This window comes from Thermobia domestica, chromosome 5, assembly GCF_964235325.1.
Source record: "Thermobia domestica chromosome 5, izTheDome1.hap1.1, whole genome shotgun sequence".
NCBI lineage: Eukaryota > Metazoa > Arthropoda > Insecta > Zygentoma > Lepismatidae > Thermobia > Thermobia domestica.
This window is the reverse complement of record NC_137458.1, coordinates 67,394,266-67,417,748: the sequence shown is the minus strand read 5'-3', so window position 1 is coordinate 67,417,748 and position 23,483 is coordinate 67,394,266. Positions and strand designations below refer to the sequence as shown.

Genomic DNA, 23,483 nt, shown 5'->3' with positions numbered 1-23,483 from the left:
TATCGCCAGCCTTCCTTACCCAATACACAAATATCACATTGATAGATCGTGTGTTGTCCTGTCACCGTCTGGCGATCGGTTCTGCCGTGCCCCGTGCTTCTTACGTCAGCTCAATTACTTCATTTAAATGTGACAGTTGAAAATATCGTAATTACCGCTCTGGACTGGTGAATGTTGAAAACTGAATTTCTATTACTGGCTTTCACCAGTAAGCTTCGGTAATCACAAAGTATCTGTTGGTGATTGTCAGAAATAATTAAATCATGCCTGTATTGGAAATGAAGGACAGAACGTTAAAGCATCGTTTTATGAACTTATTTTTATGATAGAACTTAAAGAAATGAATGAATTTTATGTTTTGGATTTTAGATTAGATTTCAGTTGAGCGTCTCTTTCAGCAGCGAGGCTACATGAGATGTAGAGCTAAAGCTTAACGTGGAATCCGAAACACGTGAGTTCTCGCGCCGAAAGTGTGCACTCTAACCATATATAGCCACGAAAAAGCCCTACCTGAACTTGAGGGTGTTACGAGGATTATTCAAATGAAAATATTGAAAGTGCGATAAAATTCCAAGAAGTTGTTCGATTGATTCGTAAATTAACAAAAGTTATCGTTGTTGTTGGAGGAATGCCCAAGGGGTAGGAGCATAATGAAGGAACACTGAACAAGATAGCAGCGTCAATGCAAAGATGGACCCCCCACTTGTGACACGCACCGCGTTAGAACAGCGATCTCTAGTTGTTTTTCGAGTAGGAAAGTGTTAATCAAGTGGAATTCATCGCAGGGTGAAAGTACAGTACAGTTATTCGCGTGTATTTTTACATTAAGTTTATAAGTGGTGTAGAAAGTTTCAAGTTAGCGCAACTTCTGTGGAAGATGTGCCAGAACCTGGCAAAACACATTGAGTGGTTTTGACAATCGAAAACATCGCAGCAGTGGAACAGCTAATGCAGGAAAATAGGTATATTTGTGTGAAGGAAATAATTACCGTCTTGGATAATTAGTGTTGGTTCAGTACATATTGTCCATGATGCACTGCAGCCGACTGAAGTATGTCTACAAGAACACAGTTGATTGTTCAATTTAGAGACCGTCGTGTTGATGTCTGTGGTAAACTTTTGCGTGCTTTTCAAGCCGAAGATGGATTTTTAGGCAAAACTGTTATAGAAAAAAAAGAAAGGAATCGGCCTGAGCTCGTTTCCCCCCATCTCTCCAAAAATTAAGTAAATATAATGCTGCATCCAACCACCAACAGGAAAATCATGCACACTGTCTTCTGGGATGAATGTGAGCGATTTTGCAATATTATATGGAAAAAGAAGCAACAGTAATCAGAGCTTCGTATGAGATCTGCTCCAATGTCACCTTTCTTCTGCAGTCAGAAGAAAACAATGAAAATTACTGACTTTATGTCTTTTGTTACTTTATGACAACACCCGACCTCTTAATGCCAGTTTAACGTTATCCAATTTAGAATATTAAATTTAAGTGTCTCACATACCCGCCCTACTCTTTAGATCTCGATCATAGTGACTTTCATATTTTGAGACCACACAAAGAAGCGATAAGAGAGAAGTATTTTCGAAACAATGAAGAAATTAAATCTGAGATGTACGAGTTGCTATAGCAACAAGCAAACACATTATTCTCACAATGCATCCATGCAGTTCAGAAGCGATAGAATACGTTCATTGAATGACATTAGGAACATATTAAAATATGAAATATGTTTGATTTTTCTGTGTTTGTTAATTTGCCGTATAATAAATAAATAAGTTTTTCATTTTAATAATCCTCGTAACGTATTCTCGAGTTCAATTATTGATGGAAATAAAATGACTTCTTTTTTCACCTACATTTTTATAGAATATTTATTCATTTAAGTTCTATTATGAAAATAAATTCATAAAACGATTCTTTAATGTTCTACGCTCCTTTATTTACAACACATCAATAGAGATTTTGTGATTATCGGAACTCAACGGTAAAAGCTAGTAATAGAAATTCAATTTCCAACATTCACTACTATAGATTTCAGCGTTATAGACCCCTGTGTTTAAAGCCTTGTTATGCTAAAATGGCTGTCAACTATTCTATACATTATACCTTGTTTTAATCGTTAAAGTATTTATTACAAATTGGTGTAAATCTGAGAGCTTTACGTGTAACTAGGAAAAAGTTATGAGTAAAAATGTACTCAAAACTGTGTATTTTTTAGCCATTTTCATAAACTAACCAGATTCACATCATATATTTCAGAAACGACTGGCCTCTCGAAAGCGCCATTCATACAGTTCAACATGTGATTATTACTGATTGCAATGAGCAAGTTTGGTCATGTTTACTCATTTCATCTCCATACAAATACCGATATTGTGATCCCATGCTATTTCCGAATCTAACAAAGCTGCAGGCATATTAAAACGATTTAGATAAAATATGTTATATCTATAAAACAGAAGTTAGTGTAATGTTGTAATATCGCAAATAATAAATTATATATTTAATCAGAAAGTTCCGAGCTCTTTCGCGGAAAAAAATCTCACTGCCAGCTGATTCCCTTTGTGCGACGTTGTTACAGAATTCGCCTACGCAGAAGACTAACGCATCACCAGTATGGGAGAGGGGCTCTCTCCGACTTCGCTGTGGCAACGCTGCAGACCCTCTGTTGCCGGACATTCTGCCTCTTGTGAGAAGGCGAGCGTGATTTAACAGGAGAAAAAATATGTAACAAATTCTACTTTTTTTTTAAAAAAAAAAAAAAAAAGCGCTGTACATAATTCTATAAACTTTTTTTAAAGAGAATTGCACACATATAATCGAGCATACATTTTTAAATAATTGCTTTAAATACTTACTTGTTTATTCGTCCGAATCCGAATCCGAATCCAGGATTTCACTGTCACTACTACTGCCATCCGAATCTTGTGTGTTGATTATAAAGGGTTCCAAGGCAACGTCCAAATACTCTTGCGTACTGTAATAGTGATCTTCTATTTTTTGTACGTGACGAACTGCATTTCTCCATACACAGTCGGGAACATTTTTAAAGGCATCTTTGCAAAGAACACACACATCATCGACACGAAACGTTTTATTTTTCTTTGCAACCTCATTCTTTATGTAAGACCATATCAACTCTATAGGGTTCAATTCGCAATGTGCCACAGGGAGCCACAAAAGTTTGATTGTTTTGTTTTCAGTATTTCGCACAATTGTTTCTAGAAGACGTTCCTGCTCTTTGAAATAAGGCCTGCCAATATTCAATAGCACACTTTTGTGAAGTTCACTGAAAGTTTGAACGTAGTACGGAATAGGAACTTGATTCTTCTCCAGCCATTTAATTATGTCGTCTTTTTTCCATCGCATAGTTGGATTTCTAGTTTCAGGATTCAGCATAGTATGATATGGTGCTTGATCTATAACCACGACTGATTTGTCCGGCAATAGCTGAATGATGCGTTGAAACCATTCTGTATAGTGCTTGGCGTTCATCTCGGAATGGTAATCCTGAGTTCCCTTTTTTCCAACAAAACACACTTCGGCTCCATCAAGAAATCCCTCCTCGTTGCCAATATGCAGCATAATTATTCTCTTCCCAGCACCGGACGGAGTACGAATGCCCCCTCTCCAACCCGAAACCTGTTGAACAGCACTCCGGTAGTAGTCATACACTGGTGTGTTTTCTTCTGGCAGAATTTGCTCTTGCCATCCATACTTGGCAGAATGGTTCGCACCGCACCAAGACTCATCGGTGTAAAAGACACTAAAATTATTACGTCTGTAAAATTTCAACAACCGTAAAAACTGATCCCTTTGCCCAGCAATCTTATCACTTTCCATTAGAACTGGTTTCTTGTTAAACTTTTTATACCGAAATCCCAGTTTTCGCAACGCCATAACGAAGTTTCACTCATTTCTGGAGCATCAGTAAAGTCCTTTCTTATCTGTTCCAAGAGTTTCTTTACCGTTGGATACTCTTTTCGCACATAAAATTTGTGGAGCTTCCGGCGAATACACCCTTGAAGGAATTCGTCTATAACCAACTTGTTTGACGGCGAACCTGTTTTTTTCGGAGATTCTAGGACACTATTATTGCGAAACTCACTTGAAACACGCTTCACAGTTTTTTCAGACACCTTTAAGCATTCGGCAGTTCTTTTGATGGATTGGGAGAACGAAAATTGTGGGGCGTTGTTTTGTTTCTCCAAATCAAAAAATGATCTTGCATTTATTATAAACTGTTTCTCGAAACTTCGAAAATGATGCTTTTCCATTGTTTATATTACAACCTAACCAAAAAACACACAAAGATAAAAAATAAACCATACGAGAAAAAACAACGACACAAGAACAAACACAGCCACAATTTCTGTTTCCCGCGCGGCGCGCAACGCTGACTCATGAAGTTCCATGCGGCAACGTCGCAACAGCTGAGTGGTAACTGATCGTAAAAAATATGACTATTTTCATATTGTAATTTCGGACCTTTTGTCTGTATCTGAACTAAAACTGTATACGTTGTTAATATTGCCATTCAATGGAGCGTACTTCAGTGCTTTCCGTTCTTCGCTAATAGAGTTACGGGCAGAGATCGGTACATGTAACAAAATAACTTATTGTACATTAACTATAAAATTAATTTTAAAAATACTACTGCACTTTTGTTTAGTATACTTTCGTTCATATTCAGTAAAAATTTCATTCTTGTATTGCAAAAACTAACTGAGATATTTTTCTTTAAACTTCAAGGAAACCAATTTATTGCAAAAAAATTACATTTTTAAATACATTTTTTATTTTATAACCTAAAGTATTAAGCAGAGAGTTGCAAGCAAATAACCTGTTATAGTAAACACTTCAGTGAGTAAAATGGTGCATATCTCATGCCTCTACCTTAACTGGGCTCGAAGATATAGTTGTTTGAACCCAGGGGTCTATAACGCTGAAATGGAGAATAGTTCAGAGTGGCTATTACTGGCAATCGTGGCAGGTTGCTGGTAATCACAACATTTCCAACTGTCACAGTAACAAATAAGTTAATTATTTACCACAAAATAGTACAAACATTGTCACACAACAATAAAAAAGTACACTAAAAGCCCTTTCGCTAAACGCGTCATCCCTAAAGTAGGGGAAGAGTTTTAAAAGGTAGATATAAAGTGTCCAGGTGAGCAAGAATCTGCGAACATATATGCTAACCCCGAAGACATTTAAACTGAAAACTCTTTTCAATTTCTATACTTTTAAACGATAACAATACTCATACCAAGTTATTAAGTCAGTTATTTGTGATTACTGCAACTGACAAATACGAAGATTACACTTACCTAATACGCCAAACTATGTCTTAGTGGACTATCATATTTCAATGACTATCCTGCTATCTTTATTGAATTGACGTGGAAATAAGTTTAGGAGACGTGAATTTATACACATTTTACTTAATAAGGGATCATCTTCAACTAAACGCCTTGATTACTAAATTATAAAATGTCAGCCGGCTGGTTTTACCATACATTTCACAATTGAAACTAGAGTAAATAAAATACTCCCAAAGAGTACTTTTCTGGAGGTACGCAACGGTACTCACTACCGTCACCTTTCCTTGATATTTTTAAAGCTAGGTCTCTAGTTATTTTTATATTGTATAAATTCTACATTCTGTAGAAACCTACATTAACATTGTTCGCATTAACACATTTGCAAATGAAATAAGAAGTAAAGGCATGTCGGAGGACATGTTAAAAGTGTGGAAGTTGCTGTAGTAACATATTCATAGAAGTACCAGATTCCAAAAACAAACCCAACAAAAACAAACAAACAAACACAAACACACACACACACACAAAAGCCTATTTCTAAATTAACTTATATTATTAGAAACTGTCTAATAACGATGACCTATACCAAAGCACACACAACACTTCCAATACATTATAAGCTATGTATGCATCATAGTATCCGTTGTCAAATCCTAATTATTGAATATATTTTGTTTTTCTCTGCAAATGTACAATGAAATAACCAAGGTATCAACTGTAGACTGTATACATATACGGGCACGGTGGCTCAGTGGTAGAGCGCTTACCTCTGGTACTTGAGGTCCCTGGTTCGATCCACGGCCAAGTATGTTTGTGGTGGACAACATCGTGTCCACACTCCCGTTTCCTCCCACTTTATCATTCCACCAATTCTTCCATCATCATTCACTTGCCTTAATCATATTTTATCTTAGCCTAAAGGGCATAACGTGGGACGTTAAATTGAAAGATTTTCTCGAATCTTAATTAATTTCTTCACTTCTCGTTGATGTTACCCTAGAAGGAAATCATCAATAACATTTCTGCATTATTGTTTTGAAAGCATCTGTTTTATCTACATTTTTAATTCTAATTGTTATATGTTTCACGTATTAAACGATGTTACTAATTTGAAATACAAAATTTTAATGGAAAGAAGTGTGTTTCTTGTAAATATCTGAGGCAAGTAAATGAATTTTCCAATTATTTACGTCAAGTAAAACTTACAGACGTATAAGAACATAAATCTTTCTCGATCTTTATTTTTATGATAATCTATAACTCATAACACCTCCCCGAACCAAAGTATCGATTCCCTGAAAGGAATTAGATTGATTGGGTCGACTCAGTGTAGTTAATGGACTCAGAAAGAATACATGATGTACTGAGATGACAGACAAGCTCTACTTTGGCAGAATAAAATAGATCAACAAAGTAAGCACTCAGCTGAACGACTGGATCAAACAAATTTTGCTGAACTCTGTATAGCATAGTCAAAAGCAATGAAACTTTCTACACATGTTTGAACACAGTAACCAATCTTCGCTTATTTTCTTTCTTTCGCTTTTGTACTTTGTCCAGTGTATCTATTCCACTGAAGACAGACGTACAATACTTTGCATAAAGGAGAGAATCAGACTGAAGAATCATATGAGAACTCAGTATTATATAACTCGAGGAAACAAAACATGAATGTTTGTTTGGAATGAACTGAAAAGATCAATTTCGAAAATACAGTAACTAAAACTTTCCATTATTATTCAACTTAATTTAATAAGGACATATGTGACCCTAATTCTATACAGAAAATTCCTGTATTACTATCGTTATTGATGAGTAAAAGAAGAATATTTAAAAGGAAATGCAAATGAAATCTTTAAGTTTTACGTCCCACGGTTATGCCGGTTAGGCTAAAGGAGACGGTGATAATGAGAGATGAGTGAAATGGTGGAATGAATAAAGTGGGAGGAAACGGGAGAACCCCGAGAAAACCCACGAGCACGGTGTTTGTCCACCGAATATTTAAAAGGGAAAAGACTAAATAACTTACTTTGCTAACTGGAGCTTTGCTGGTTGCACTTGGTTTCGACACTGGACTCCTCTTCTGTTGATTCTTTGGTGCCCTATTAGATGTAGGGCGCTTTTTACTCGTTTCACTGACAACTGGAGTGTCCAATATAACTATAAAATAAATTTTAATCTTACAAATTTTCATTGCAAAGAAAGAGGTTCACGCATAATTCTCTTCATTATCTACCTTTGCCTAACATATACTATAATTAAATAACAAACTATCACCAAGTACTTGGTTGGCGAAACTGTTACACGATATTAGTTTTATAATAAAAAATGCTTTGCTCAGTGATTGGTTTATTATTTAAGATAAATGCAAAATCGTAACCACTAACTTTCACTCAGGAAGATACTGAAATATACGTCAAGGAATCCATTTTCTCTTCTTGATCTCGTTCAGTTCGGTTGAGTTCTACCTCCTTTCGATCACTTTCCTGTTTCAGACGTAAACTCTGTTGCTTCAAACCTCTCAATTACGCATCCATGGTTCTTTTCCCGGCTTCCTTTTTGTTGTACTTACCTATCTCTTCCTTCTGCTGGTGCAAGCACTCTTCGTAGCGTCTCCTGAAGCCTTTTATGTAAAGCATCATCCTTCTAGTGATCTAAATGTGCTCAATACTTCCTGCCTCTTGTACCTGGTTATGAACATTTCTTTGTGCTACAATACATATTTCCCATTAGGAGTGATTTACTGACGAAAAATCCGCCTTCAACCGTTGCATTTCTGTGAGAATAACAGCCCAATTTTTACTATCATCCATAAACGTTTGTATTCTTTAATATCAGAACGAAACTTGGAGTAAGTAACGTCAATTTGTACTAATTCGTAAGAACTTTGGAACACTTCTTGAAGTACATTTGTGCTTAGACTGGAGAAAAAGATTCTTTTCTGGAATTTCCAGCTAGCACATCATTAATAATGACAGGTGTATGAAATTCGTCTAGAAGAAGAGATAATCTCTTTTGAACTACATGGGGTAAATGCTAAATTACCTGAGAATCTAACGAAGACAGACCTTTAATTACTTTGTGCCTTAGAAGACTTCTCTGTTAAAGTTTGGCGTTAGATGTAGCGGCAGTCATATAAAAATTCAAGTTTTTGTTGTTCTTTGACTTCTGTTCCTATTTGTCCGAGGAAACATACAGCAGCAAACCCAATGTCGACACTTTTGCTCAAAATAATATTTTCCGCTTTTGTCATATCAGTACTTTTCAGTAGTTCTGGTTTCACACATCGGATCATGAGATCTCATAAAAGTTTCTCAACTGTATCAACGACCAATGGAGCCGTGACCTTAAAATCTAAAACCTATGGAGGAAGGGATTGAATGGGTATTATCCTGCAGAAAGTCAGTTTGCATCTGATAAATGGATCGCTTGCTACCGTCTTCAGGGTTTCTACAGGTCTTGTGTTTGGCAGCTTTGCTTGTTGTAGAAATTCAAGTACATAGTCTCAAATTTCCAATGCCCTCTAAAAACAAATGATATTTTCCAACCACCGGACACCGCAGAACTTCACAGGAAACCATCACCAGAGGACTTTATGCATTCTGTAAACTTTTTTCGACAGCTGGAGAATTACTGAATAATTAGTGCGAGTGACGTAGTGGGTGACACACATTCCAATCCATCAATTCAACACCAGCTTCCATCGCACTATGAATAATATGCAAGCAACATGTACCGAGATTTGCCGAAATCAAACTTTTCGCTGAAGGTCAAACTTTGATAACAATTATTAAACCAGTTTGAAAATGCTAATTCAGCAAATAATTACAATAAATATCTTACGAATATGCACTAAAAGCTACAGTTCCCATTTAAAAACTCAATACATGCAAGGTTTGCTATTACTGCACTATGATAATCCAGAACACAAATAAAGAGAAACCGAAGTACAAACGAGTTGAGAAAAAGAGTTTAGACAGAAAAGGATAAAAAGAAAAGAACTCTGCATAAGTAAGTGAAAACAATGCCAGGCAAGCTCAGGTCGCTCGTGGTCGGCATTCACGCACTCACAACATGTGATCCCTCGAAGGATTTGATACAATAAATCAATGATTCATAGTGGCATTATGGGCAAAGAAGTTTAAAGTTACGTTAAAAATATTTCTATTATTTTTAAGTGTTCTCCATTTATTAAAACAAACATACGACGAAACTTCAAATTTTCCCCTCACTTTTGATTGATTTCCCTGATCATCGTTAATTTCCCTGACTTTTCAGTTTGTATAAACCCTGTATACAGGATAACAAGACTTTTTGTCCACATGGCCGAGACGAACAGTACAGGGTCTACCAGAACTTTAGCTCGATTCTAGAGTATGGTAACGAATGTGGACTTGTCCGTGTTGACGTTTCAACACGTCTGTTGAACGCTGGACTGATGGCAGCACCAATGCCTCTGGTCACCTTCTTTAATCCAGAACCACAAATGCTTCAGTCTACAATGTGCGTGTAAATACCATCCTAGTGCTAACTGGTGTGGTTGTATTTTTAGACGAGTTTCGCATGTCCGCATACAGTGATTACCGCTACACAAGAGGCCACATCTCAGCACGACAATGCCCGGTCACACGAATCCCGGAATGTGAAAGCCCCCCTTGAGAGATGACATAACTGGCATGCACGGCGGTCTGGTATATGACCCATTGAATATATAAGGGATATGGTTACTCATCAGGCATCTTGTTCGTCATAGTTCTCCAGCAGACAGTGTTAATGTCACGTAAACTCGCACACAACCAACTTCAGTCGATTCCTCAGGAATATATCAATCGGAGTTTGACTCGATGCCTAACGTATACAGGATCTAATTGCACCACATGTGGACTTAATGGTATACAGTGAAACCTCTACTAACGGACACCTCCCATAACGGACATATTTTGTAATCTCCAAACACCGTAATAGGAAAAAAAAAAAAAAAAAAAAACATATTGACAAACCTCTCTAAAGCGGACACACTCTAGTACGGACACGGACACTCTTTCTTGTCTTTTATAGGTATTATTTACTTCCTATTACGGACACTTTCTCTAAAAACAAGTTGAAAAGTACAGTAAAAATACACTTTTAGTAATTCATACGTATGTCACCAAGGAAGAACATGAGGGTGTGACAACATTTTGCCTCCTCAACTGTCTGTTCAGCAACCCAGAGGAAGGGTCTCTGTTTCACAACACCCTTATATCCTTTGCTTGCATTCTACTTCCACCCAACCTGTTTCAGAACAAAAGTGATTGACAGTTGCCCACTGTTTGGAATGACACAGCATTCTACTGTCCCGCTGAAATCTCTAACCAAGCAGAAGACAAGTTTGGTATTTTTGACCACGGGTTCACATATTGTCTTAAAAAAAAAAAAAAAAAAAAAAAAAAAGTCATTACTGGACTGCAATTAACTCACAAATTAAAGCAACACACCGAAAACGTAGTAAGTAGCGATAAATGTAAAGTGCAGAGAACTATAACATCTTATTCCAATGTTGAGCCTCGAACATAGGGAATTGGATGACTCAAGTAACATTTTGGTAATATTCATAAATACGTGATTCATGCAAAAACATTTTTTCTAATTGCATATTATCTTGTTTATTAATTTACGTAAGAAAATATTGAAACCTCTGTAAGGTGGACACCTCTCTATAGCGGACAATTTTTGATTCCCCACGGCTGTCCGCTTTAGAGAGGTTTCACTGTACTAGTTTATCAAGAAGCTGTACTGTCCTGAAATTGTAACAATTTCTGTATAGTCATGTAATGAATCTCAGGTATAAATTTCATTCCTCCACAAGCGTCTTTTTTGGTGCTCCAATTTCCATAAACAATAATGTAAATACGATATTAATAATTTCGTTCACTTGTAATTTAAATTTCTGCATAATATTACATAAATCTCTCTTTTTTTTTTTAAGTAGTAGTAGTAGTAGTAGTAGTAGAAGGCAGATTAGATTCTCGATGACAATATGTGTTTGAAAACAACGTTAAGCTACAGATTCACATCTTATCTCACAGCCTCGATGCTTTAAAAATGCACACAATGTACATATAAACAAAAAAAAAAAAAAATCTACTTCACTTATTACAACCTTTAATCAAAATAGGTCAAAATTAGAGTTGAACTTTTGGGAAAATAAATAAAAGAAATATACAAACCATCTCCATGTTTTGCTTTGTATTCTGCTAATCTTCTATCCAGAAGCAAACAAATTCTATCCCCGAAATGTTCAAGTATCTTGCAATCTCTTCCAGTTTTAAGAGGCAATGGATATTTCCTCAATGATTGTAAAGCCTATAAAAGAAAAAAAATTACAGCCTTTACTTTTATCATACTACGAGTACTAGACCAATTACTTTCAGTCAATGTAGTTACACAATATAAAATTTCTAAATTTTATACGTAACACATATTATGCATGGAAAGATTTTGAACCTCATACCTCACAAGTTACATTACTTCGCCTGTCATGACCTTCTATACAGAGCTGCCTTTCAGGGTTGGCAAAAACCATGGTTTTTATTTAAAAAAAAAAAAAAAAAAAAAAAGTTTTTGGTTTAAACCAGGTTTTTATGGTTTAAATGATTTGCTCTATATATTTATATCATATATGGACAGAAATAAGTTTGTTTCGCCTTGATGTTATTATGCAACAACCGGGTTATGCTGGAAGGGGTCACATAAGCTTAAAGCGGAATAAAAACCGCTTCTCGAGTTACATCCGAGAGAAATTGTCCTTCATTTGAACTCAGAATCAGGACTAATTGGCCACAAATGCGATATGTCTGCCGATTCACTCACGAAGGAATCCTGATATAAAAAAAAAAAAAAAAAAAAAAAAAAAAAAAAAAAACGTTGTACTGATCTTTACATGCTTCTTAATATAACTGTCAAGAGTCATTTCAGAAGGACAGAAAGATAAACAGTTGCACAAGTGAAACCATTACACAGAATTACATATGAACAATTTCAAAGTATTACGGAGTACAGAAGAACTAATTTAGTTCAAATTAGTTAACAACGTCTTTTATTGGTCCAAATTAAAGAAATACACCGACTTAATCTGCATATCAATAAGAAAAGTGAATAAAGATACGAATTATTTGAGTCCACTTTGGCTCAAACTCATTTATACATAAATAGATACCAAAGATACTTATTTCACTAAATGCCTCTCGTGGGGTCTGTATGACCCCCCGCCCCACACACACGCACAAAAAGTACGGCATTTACGATGTATTTTATCATTAGTTAACATTGAAACGAAACAATATGTAGAATTTTTCTTCGATTGCAATTACATAACAATAATAACAACTACAAAAAAATCACAAAATAAACATTTATAAACTTGTAAAAAAGTTGCTTTTGTAGTATAATCTTTTTGAGTAATGAATGGGCAATTTAGGTCTGAATATAATACGAATAATATACGGAAGTGAAACGTGATAACCCACAAATGTGTGTTCATCAAGATTTTACAAACACTTACACTTTTACGAACATCTTTTTGTTTTTTGGTTTAAACCAGTTTTTTTTTTTTTTTTTTTTTTTTTTTTTTTTTTTTTTTTTTTTTTTGAAAAAACCAGCTGGTTTAAACCTTGGTTTAAACAAGCCAACCCTGCTGCCTTTGACTGAAGCTCTTCCTTTATCAACATAAAAAAAGTCAGGTGTAGTGTATATATATATGAATTAGGTACACTCACGTCCAAAATTATTGTCGCATGTCTATAAATATGTTATCCTAGGAATATAATTTGATAAAGAATTCGCCTGGTATTTCTTATAATGTTAGTACGTGTATAATCGGCAAAGACATGTATGTGGCAAAGTTCATGTCAAAAGAGCAGTAAATAAGAACAATAAAACGAAACTAACATTTTCTTGTCCATTTAAGAACATTTTATTTTATTCATTACAATTTTCGTATTTATAATTTTTTTCCTATAAAATTTACCACAAATATACAGTTCTCGATTATACACATAGTATTAGTATTAAAAGTATTCTGCAAAATCATTATCAAATTTTATTGCCACAATAAGACAGTTATAGATATGCGATAATCATTTTGGACATGAGTGTACATTGAATGTAATTTGTATGCACCCAGTGTTCTTTTAAAAAATCTCAGGTACTATTTCCGATGTTAGTGTAACAAACGAATAACAACCTATTTGGAGTTGATAAAAGGTCAGATATTTTGAATGAATGCACCTCTTCCATTGAAGTTTAAAATGGTTAAAGTGGTGTGGATAATTTGTGAATTATTAGAATTCTATTTCCTCCTATTCTCTAGTGTTACTTTTTGTTAGGGATATCAAGTCTAGGAGGTTCAGATAGGCAGGTTATGCACCCAGAATGGAAGAAATTAAAAACGCTTTCAAATTTTTAACTGGGAACCCAGGTGGAAAAGGCCATTAGGAAGACCTAGGCGCAGATGGGAAGTTAATATTTATGATGGATTTCGCAGAAATAGGATTGCAAAGTAAAAACTGGATCCAGTTGGCCAAGGACAGAAGTCAATGGAGAGCTTTTGTGAATGCGGTATTGAACATCTATAGGTCATAGATTTAGTTACTTATATTTTGATTAATTTGAGCTTTTATGGGTTTCAAGATATAATGCAATTTTTCTTATTACATTAAATACCCGACAAGTATTGCACTAGAATCAGAACTATTGCAAATCACTATAAACACTAAAGCACTTATTATCTTGGATTAATGAACCCTTCTTTCTATTATATCTTTCTATCTCATCCATACTATTTAAAGATCTTACATCTCATTCAATTCTACTTCTTAGGACATCTAATTGTTCAATTTTCAAAGAATTCTTGTTTATTCTGCAATTCTATACACTACTGCTCTAACAACCTCTGCCTAATAGAGCACGTGCACAATATTCATAACACATTCCGCCAGTATCGTTTTAATTTAAAATTCCTGCATTAGTAATTACAAATTATTGTTAAAGCTTTGTGTGTGTGTTACCAAAGATGAACATGTAATATCATATCTTGATTTGCATTCTCTAGTCTAGGATACTTTGTTCTAACTTTCTATGCGCCTACCTTGACAGCATTTGTGGAGAACATTACAAGGAGAAAATAAATATTTTCTTCTTCTAATTTCTGACTCACAAATTGGATTAACCTCCCTCCAACAGTATACATTAATACTTTGTAATTATTATTATATTATAATTAGATTTTACTTACTTATACTGCACAATAATTTCCATGATTAAATTCACCTCAAGACGAACAGTAATAGAATCTTAAAATTCGTACCTTTCCAAATACGTATTTCATATTTGAATTCTTCTCGGCAGCATAATCTCTCAGCTCCGTCAGCCATGTCTCAAATAGAGGATTTGGGCATTTCCTCTTTGCTGACTTTCTCCTACAACTCTTCGAGGTTTCTTCTTCTTCTTCGGATTCCATTTCTTCTTATATAATAAATAAGCTAACTGAAATGAAGTAATTATATATGGTAGTTAATAACGTAACAATATTTTAAGGCTAATGTTTAGCAGAAGGGGTCCAGCAAATGTTTCTAAGATATGTTAAAATTTCGGCAATTTCTCTTCAAATTGGTTAGTTTACGTTAGATTAAGTGCCCAGCATAATTATATAAAAAAATTATAGAATTTCGCTTATTTGTGTTTATATTAGGTCAAATTAGTTTAGTTTGGGTTAGGTTAGGTTAGATTTGGTTATGTTATGTAAGGTCTAAATACTTGCATCGTCCATTTCTCCTGTAAATTTTGTGTTTTTTATGTGCTTCTGGACCCCTTCTGCTAAACATAACCCAATTTTTAATTCCAATCTTTCACTATGCATAAACAAATACAAATTACAACATAACTATGTTTATTGACATTCAAAAACCTTGAAGACTTCTCCCCACCAAAAAAGAAAACACTTTAGTTACACAAAAACTTGCTTCATTAGTGGGTTCAAATTACGATCATATTAAAATGTAATCGATTTACATTTGTATTTTATTGCATCTTTGCGATTATGGTATCAGTGGTTTTCTACTCATGATAATTTGAGAAATTCCGCAATAAAGATATTCCTTAATTTTAAAACCGTTAACCATAAGTGCTCAAATCTTAAACTTATTCTTTATAACAATTGGTGTTATGTTGTCTTCTTTAGAGCACCTAGAGGTGTTGGTTAGATTTTCAACTAAATATTAAAATACATAAACAAATGTTTATTTTACGTAATATCACTAATCATAATATTAATAGTCATCTCCATTAAAACTTTTATATTTAAACATGTGTTCCTATTCTTTCTCCATCAGTACTACCAAATCCTGTATTGTATAAGATAAAATTTTCGAACGTGTTTCTCAGTCATCAGTAAATGGAAATGGCACAACACTATTGTGCAACGTTCATAAATGAATCGCCAATTACCAGAATTCACTCTACATTCGACAATGAATTCAATATACGTTATGTTTATACAGTATAGTCATAGTATGTCCTTATGCAGGATATTACTTTAAAAAATCATTCAATAATTAGATACTGAAAGTTCATTTAAAGACAATTTCATTACTGCAACAACTAAACGTAATCCTGTAATACTAAATATGTATTACTTTTAATATCAATGGTATCCGTTAAGAATAATCAGTGACTGAAACCAATATATTATGTATAAAAGAGTAAAAGCGACTCACTTGCCCAAGTCACATTACTACAGTTAGAAACGTGAAATTTGGACAGAATTCTCTCCCTGTCACGAAAGCAAAAGGTAAGAAAGAATTTTTGTGAATATATATATCCTAACGGGTAAAAGTGAGGTTGTCTCTTTATTTAAGGACATATATCTTATGAATGCTGTAGTTAGAGAGAGATGCAACTCAGCAGATAAATTCTTTAATAATAGTAAGAAAACACGTGTTTCAGCATTTTCGAAAATACCGCTCTTAATTCTATAATACTGAAATTACCTTTTATTTATTCAGTGAGGAATGTCAGAGTGAGGGGAACAACCAAGGTCCAAGACAATCCAAGAAAGAAGACTGCAGTGGCATGGCCATCTAACGAGAAGAATAAGCCAAGATGAACCGAACGAAGAAAGCTGCGAAGCTGTGGAATACAGCCTCTGTTGTAGAGCCGAACCTGTCCCAGGCAAATACAGATATCTTTAGTTCCTATTCCTGCGCTATTCACTCACCAAATTTTGTTCAAACAGCCAATAGCTACCGATAAATAAAGTACCACATACAAGAAGAATCAGGCCAAAGCCAAGCTCTGCTACCAAATATAGTAATTTTTTATTCCTTAGACCATGGGCTATACGCCAATCGAATTTGGTTTATATCCCGCCATTAATAACCGAGAAGTAAAGTACCACATGCAAGGAGAGCCGAATCCCGGTACCAAATACAGCGATATTTATTCCTTAGACAATGAGCTACTTGTCTGGTGAATTTCGTTTAGATCAGGGCAAGTTACAAAAAAGAAGTACCACATACATGCCGAGTCAAGCCTAGCAAAGTCTATCATTAGCCAAACCCAGTCACAAATTTTTATTCCTTTGGATATGGGCTATTTGCCGACCAAATTTGGTTCATATTCGGCCAGTAGTTACCGAGAATTGAAGTACCATACACACGCGCTATACATGGAATGAAACTATAAGCTCCCGTATGCTTACGTTGGGAGCTAACAATCGATTATGTGGACGAAAGAATAATGACAACGGAAGTGAATAGGAAAAGAGGTGGAGGAGTCCAAGAAGGAAATGCATGGACATTATTAAGAATGACTTCAGGAAGAAAGGTGTAACAGAAAAAGGATTCCGGGACATGGCTTTATGGAGAAGTCTCATCAAAAAAGTCAACTCCACATAAGTGGGTAAGGAGGGAGAGAAAGAGAGTACCATAGGAATCCCTGAAGATTCACAGATTTGATTAAAATGTGTATCCTGAGGGAGGAACAGGGATCACACTTTATTAGAAAAATTGAATATCTCACGAGTCCGTCAAATTAGGAAGATGAAATCCGTAACAGAAACTCCTCATCTTAAATGGACGTAAAATAATGTGTGCGTCTTATCTGTCTGTCATCAGCTTTCCACATAAAAAGGGACGAGCTAGAGTCATATAGGTTTTCACCAGGTCTAACCGCCTACGAAGCTCTTTTTTCGAATTTTGGGACGGGGGAGAGGGAATTACGGGGTGTCAAAATGTATGCATAAACAGGGTGTCTACTGGAATACCAGAAAGTAAATTCATGACTTTTTCATGACTTTTCATGACCTTTTTGTTCAAATTTTCATGACCATGGCGATAAAAATTTACCATTAGTAATACTAAACCCCTACCATCAGTGGTGCATCGGAACTATGCGGGTTGCTAGTCTTAAATATCACTTATTGTGAATCTTAAAGAAAGAATCTAAAATTCTGCCGCCTTGTGCTCGAGCACAGAATAGCACTTACCTAAATACGGGCCTGCTCTTACCAGTGAATCAACTGTATTTCAAGTTTTAATTCTGAGTATAATTATCCATCTAGCAGAAATTTGTCTAAAATTAAGCACTCAGAGAACTGCCCAAAAACAAAACAAATTACAAAAGAAATTCGTTTTAAAAAAATAGATCATCAAATTTAAAATCTGCAAACTCAAACGAATAATATTATTTGCATAAGTCTAAAGGCCCAAAAATACACAATTTACATTTCTTAGAAGTAAAGAAATAGCAGATCAGAAAGTTGGACAGTAAAAAGTTGTTACTAAATTACAGAGACTAGAAGATGAAATGGGGAGCAGCTAGGAAGACAGTAAAGTACCAGTTAGCCAGCACTAACTGGTGAGGGAAATTCTCACAATTACTGACCTGATACAACTGTTTCAGTACACGCAGTATGAGGTATAAAAGTATGAAGTATAAAAATATACTCTGAGATTTCAGATTTTCATGACCAGTTGGGTAAATAAAGGACTTTTTCATGACTTTCATGACCACTAAGCAAAATATATGACTTTTTCATGACTTTCATGACTTTCATGACCAGTAGACACCCTGATAAAGGGAGACTATAAATACTAGAAATTCCGGACGTTAGTGTCAAATTCATAGTTTTCATAGTTGACGAGATAAATAGTAACACTCTTGACGCCGTCCCACTTTAGTCCTCATAATCATGGAGGGTTGGGGAGCGTGCAAATTACGTGTCCAAAATTACCGATATTACCGTCGAACCTACAGTATTACCGTCGCGCTTCAGGTTTTAAGATTAATAAGTCCACAGGGAGTCAAGGTTCGAAGCAACAACAACACTGTTATACTGTGCTAAGTGATATTAGAAACAAGCACGTTCACCACCGTATTTGGAAGAATATTAAGTGTCGAAGGAGGGTTACTAACAATTCTCATGCTCCAAGTCATCCATCAGGGTGCCTTCTATGAAAAGTCAAATTTTGAATCTAAAGTAGTTGTTAACTTTGATACGGCAATGTTCGAGTCCTAATAATAGTCCAATATATGCCGCCTAAGTACCGAAAATTGTAACACCACCAACTGACTTCTACCACTGAATTTGGATATTGTTTACGCACCAACCGTGGTGGTGGTGGTATTGCTTAAATACCGTGGTGGTGGTGTCGTTAGACATGAAGTTCGGGTGGTTATTGCAAGTTCAAGTGATGTGTCAGTTATAACGAGCTTCATGGCGAGGAGAACGAAAGGTCGCACACGGACAAGTCCACGCGCGAAAGGTAAAGTAAAGGAAAAATCTAAACTTTGAAATCCAGAAAAACGCTACGTTCTGCAAGTTCAAAGGTTTTGGTAGCCCCATTCAACATACTTCAAACACGTCCCAATTCACCATATTCTTACAAAATTACGTGCTTACTTCAAACATGGGCCCACCAGCTTCGTCCTGCCCGAATTTGGTTAGATAGCATTCGTACTTTATAGTTACCACCTAGCATAGGTTCCTGCACTATCGTTCATAAGGCAATGCCTGAACATTGTATTCATGGTAAATGTTTAGCAGACGGGGTTCAGTAATACGTAAAAAATACAAAATTTAACTGAGAAATGGAAGATGAAAGTGCTTAGACTTAACATAACAAAATCCTAACCAAATCTAACCTAACCGAAACTAAACTAACTTAAACTAACGTAATATTAATAGAAATAAGCGAAATTCTATCATGTTTTCGAAAATTATTCCGGACCTTTACGCTAACGTGATCTAACATAAGTAACTTAAACTAACCCGAGCTAACCTAATGTGAACAGAAACTACCGAAATTGTAACATTTTTTAGAAAACAATAACTGGAACCCTTCTGCTAAACATTGTTCGTATTCATACCCAAATTATAAAAACTGATTTTTCAAAGTTACTATTAATTGCTCCCTTGAACTCTATCTATGCTAAGGTTATTGTCATATCGTCCAGTACAAATCTTTGGGATGACAATAAGAAAGTTAGGCTTTCACTCGAGGAGACGGTTCTACCAAATAGAAAATGTGTAAGTAAAATACGGTGCGAAAAATTTTTCTTGGAGGAATGAGACCGCGAATATAAGTAATTACTACCATTGCACAGTAATTATATTGAAAAGAGTTTTGAATGATAGTGAAAGTATTGTATGTATAAGTGTGCTCTTCCACTATCCCAGTTTATGCGTATACCCCCATCGCAGACGTGCCTGGTCCCTACGGATTCACCCGTCGCCAACGCTTAGCCCCGAGCTGCGCTCCTGTCGACTCGGTTAGATAGCATTTGTGCTTTCTAGTGGTCGCCTAGCACAAGTTGATTTTTGGTTTATGCACTGTAGTTTTTATGCCATATGTCCACACTGTATTTATACTGAGCCCTCCTGAAGTCAATCTTTAAGTAGTAATGGAGCTCCTCATTTAGTGATGTTCGGGCTAATTGTTGGGGGCCAATACAAACTATAAAGGTAAATATAGGCTCCAAAATTGAGTACCTTGTTCTTGTCTAAATTGTGATAAAGGTAGAAAACAACGAACCATGCGGGGCTTCTAACCTTACCCCCTTCTAACGCTCAGCTATATTTTGTGGCGAATTCTGGCACCCCGTAATTAGAATTTATGCTCAGCCAAAAGAAATACAAAGCTTTAACCTAAGCTGAAAATAGGCTCTATAAGAAATGTCAAAATTTGATAGAACCGTCTCGTCGAGTAGTGCCAAAATTAGTAAAAGAATTAAAATTTTTCAACCGTTATTTCAAGTAGTGTGCTTAAATTTCGCCTGCATGATATTCAAATTTATCATCAATAATCAAACTAGTGTTGTAAATAATTATTCAATAAACAATACAGAAATTATCAGGCATCTAGTCTACGCCAAGTATTCTGGGATGAATCAAAATTCATTATGACCATAAATTATATTAAAATTTGTTAAATCACCCCCAATATTAGGCTAAATTTAGAGAAAAGTAGGGATTTCGGGGCAAAATCCGCACTCACCTCTGCGGACAGCAGATACTCACTACGTACCTGGATAGCAGATACCTTTTAAAGGTATGCAGTCATTTCATTTCATGTCAGTGAAGTACCAAATTCTACTAATGCGACGGAAAGTACTCAATTTTTGTATCAAAACACTCCTTTTATTTACCAACTCTTATTAATAGCATTCTATCAACATTTCAAAGTTTCTAGTGAAACTGATAATAGTTAGTATTCTATTTTATTCAGAAGATTTTTCGAAAATAGCAACATTCAAATTTATCCGCGGTTTAACGTTGCTCAGTGATGCCAATTCCTTCAGAGACGTTTTCCCTTCACAAGCTTCAGAATTTCCCTTTCTCGGACAAAATTTCCCTTCATCCAAACCGTTCAAGTACTGTATTTAGTAAACGTATTTCTAATCGTTTTAGCTTTTACCCCCTCACCCCAATATTATCACCACATACAAGCAGATACCTGACAGCCTTCCTTTGAGCTTACGCAGAATTTGAACTTGATTTATTTATTAGGAATCTAAGGCGTCGCGATAGAGGAGGGGAAAGGATATGGAAAGGTGTAGGCCAGAACCTATGTTAAAGGTGCAATCTCTGCATTTGCCTGGTGTGACTGAGGAAAAACCCTATAAATATCTCGGTCAGGACGGACAACCTAAATAAATCATAACAAATATAAAATAAATATTATGTAAATTTAATTTTTATCCTAGATATCATAATAGATTTTAAGGGTTAAATTCCAAAGTTGGGCGTCCGTTTACAGGAAAATTTTTAAAATTTACAGGAAAAATATGGATAATTTGATCGTTTGTGTGCTTGATAATATATAAGAGTCTCGAAAAATCTGTTTATTTGTTATATATAAGCGGTTACAAACATGGGACTATACGGCGAGCGGAGGGAACTACTTGGCGCAAGGTAACGGAACACTTGCATCTCGGGAAGGAAACGAGCATTTATGTTATCAACATGGCGAATGTACAAGGGCAGTGAACTAACATATTTAACATTTGTGAAGCAATACGTTGATAACGAGCAAAATCTTCTAAAAGTTTGTGAAGAGCACGGATTAATGAACCTAATAACAAATTGCAGAAAGTGTGGAAAGGAGATAACAGCGAAAAACGTGGAGAACAGCACTCCCATATTTACTGAAACGAATACGAACAGTTACAAAGAAAACTCTAGCTGCTACTGTCTTTGGCTGTACACGAGGAATGTTCGCAAGCACAATACAAAGTTTAAATATGCGGAGTTCTTAAGAATTTATAATTCAGTATGCACAGTCACCAGAAAATTTGTAAACTAACAAAAACAAACATACACTAATGACCCAGTATTCGCCCATATATTTACATTCACGACACGCAGATTTTCTTCTCTTACTTCGATTAATCCTCTTCAAAATCAATTTTCTGGTTGGGAAAAACATCTTCTGATTGAGAAAACCAAACTGTTATAATAGTTGGAGTGATAATTTAATTGAGAAATATTTCATCTTATTGCATTGTATTTAATTCAACAATGGAAAGATTAATTCTGATAAAAGATTTTAAATAAGCATTGTTGTAATGTTTCGAATTTAACTGAATATGTTGATCGATGTGCAATGTTGATAAATATTAACGAATGCAAAGCAAGATAACTTGTGAGAATTTATGTGAAATATGTGCAACGGATTATGTTTGGAACATATAGGATGTTGAATTTATACTGAATTTTAATGAGATTAATCAGATACGTAAATACATTCAGTCTATAAATGATTGAAGAGAGGTTCAAATTTCCCTGCAATATTGAGAGATTACAAGCAATTTCCCTTTTTCCCTTTTCTCCAAAATTTACTCAAAATTTCCCTGCGCCAAGGGAAATTTCCCTTCAATTGGCATCACTGACGTTGCTTCTCCTTCTTCTTCTACTTCATTCTCAAAAACCTACACAGTGTTGCCAGATCTGAAGATTAAAATGTAGCGAGGCTGCGCTCCAAAAGTAGCGGATTTGAACCATTTGTAACCCAAACATAAAAAAGTCAGATGTCAGGCGGCGACCTCAGTTTCGGATTATTGATGGTGATATGGCAACACTAAGAGGGAGGCAACTCCCGTTCCATATAGACGTAGCAATGATTATTGAGCTAGAAAGACGGAACAAACGCCACTGGCAAGCTTTTGCACAACTGAACGCCAACGAAAGCGGGCCAAATTGCTGAACCGTGCGTAGTTTTTGAGATATCTATTAAAATGCTGCAATAGTAATTACGAGCGACTGAGCTCCAACCTATAACTTCAGTTTTCAAACCTTTCATTTATAGTTATTTGTGATTTCACGTTTATAACAAAGACAAATATTTTTTAAAAGGCGTACTTTAAATAAATTACTTAAAGAGGTATTTTAAGACAAGTTTATTCTTTTAAATTATTGTTCAAAGCCTTTCCATTTTAATAAACCTTCTCCAAAATAAATGCAAATGAATTGTTCTGTCATCTTTGGAGTTTTTTTTAACTATACGGTTGTGGGCGTTCATATGTTTGTGGCCAATCCTTTCGACAGCGAGATCTCGGAAACTGCAGGCTGTAGAAAGATGACGTTTTCACTGATTGATTGCAAATTTTGCGTAGATTGTCCG

At 35.3% G+C, this 23,483-nt stretch overlaps 1 protein-coding gene across 2 annotated transcripts in view; it reads right to left on the bottom strand.

The window, feature by feature from the left end:
- Positions 1 to 21,134, bottom strand: part of mus81 (mus81 structure-specific endonuclease subunit) — a 77,760-nt gene extending 56,626 nt beyond the window's left edge. Inside the window, exons 1-4 of one of the 2 annotated variants that reach the window (XM_081758729.1) lie at positions 20,889 to 21,134; positions 14,672 to 14,850; positions 11,535 to 11,670; positions 7,355 to 7,485 (exon numbers count right to left, since the gene is read on the bottom strand). In XM_081758729.1, coding sequence (XP_081614855.1) covers positions 7,355 to 7,485; positions 11,535 to 11,670; positions 14,672 to 14,824 — 420 coding nt within the window. In that variant the 5' untranslated portion in view covers positions 14,825 to 14,850; positions 20,889 to 21,134. The remainder of the gene's footprint in view (positions 1 to 7,354; positions 7,486 to 11,534; positions 11,671 to 14,671; positions 14,851 to 20,888) is intronic. The other variant, XM_081758730.1, reaches the window with a different exon arrangement.
- Between the last annotated feature and the right edge of the window lie 2,349 nt (positions 21,135 to 23,483).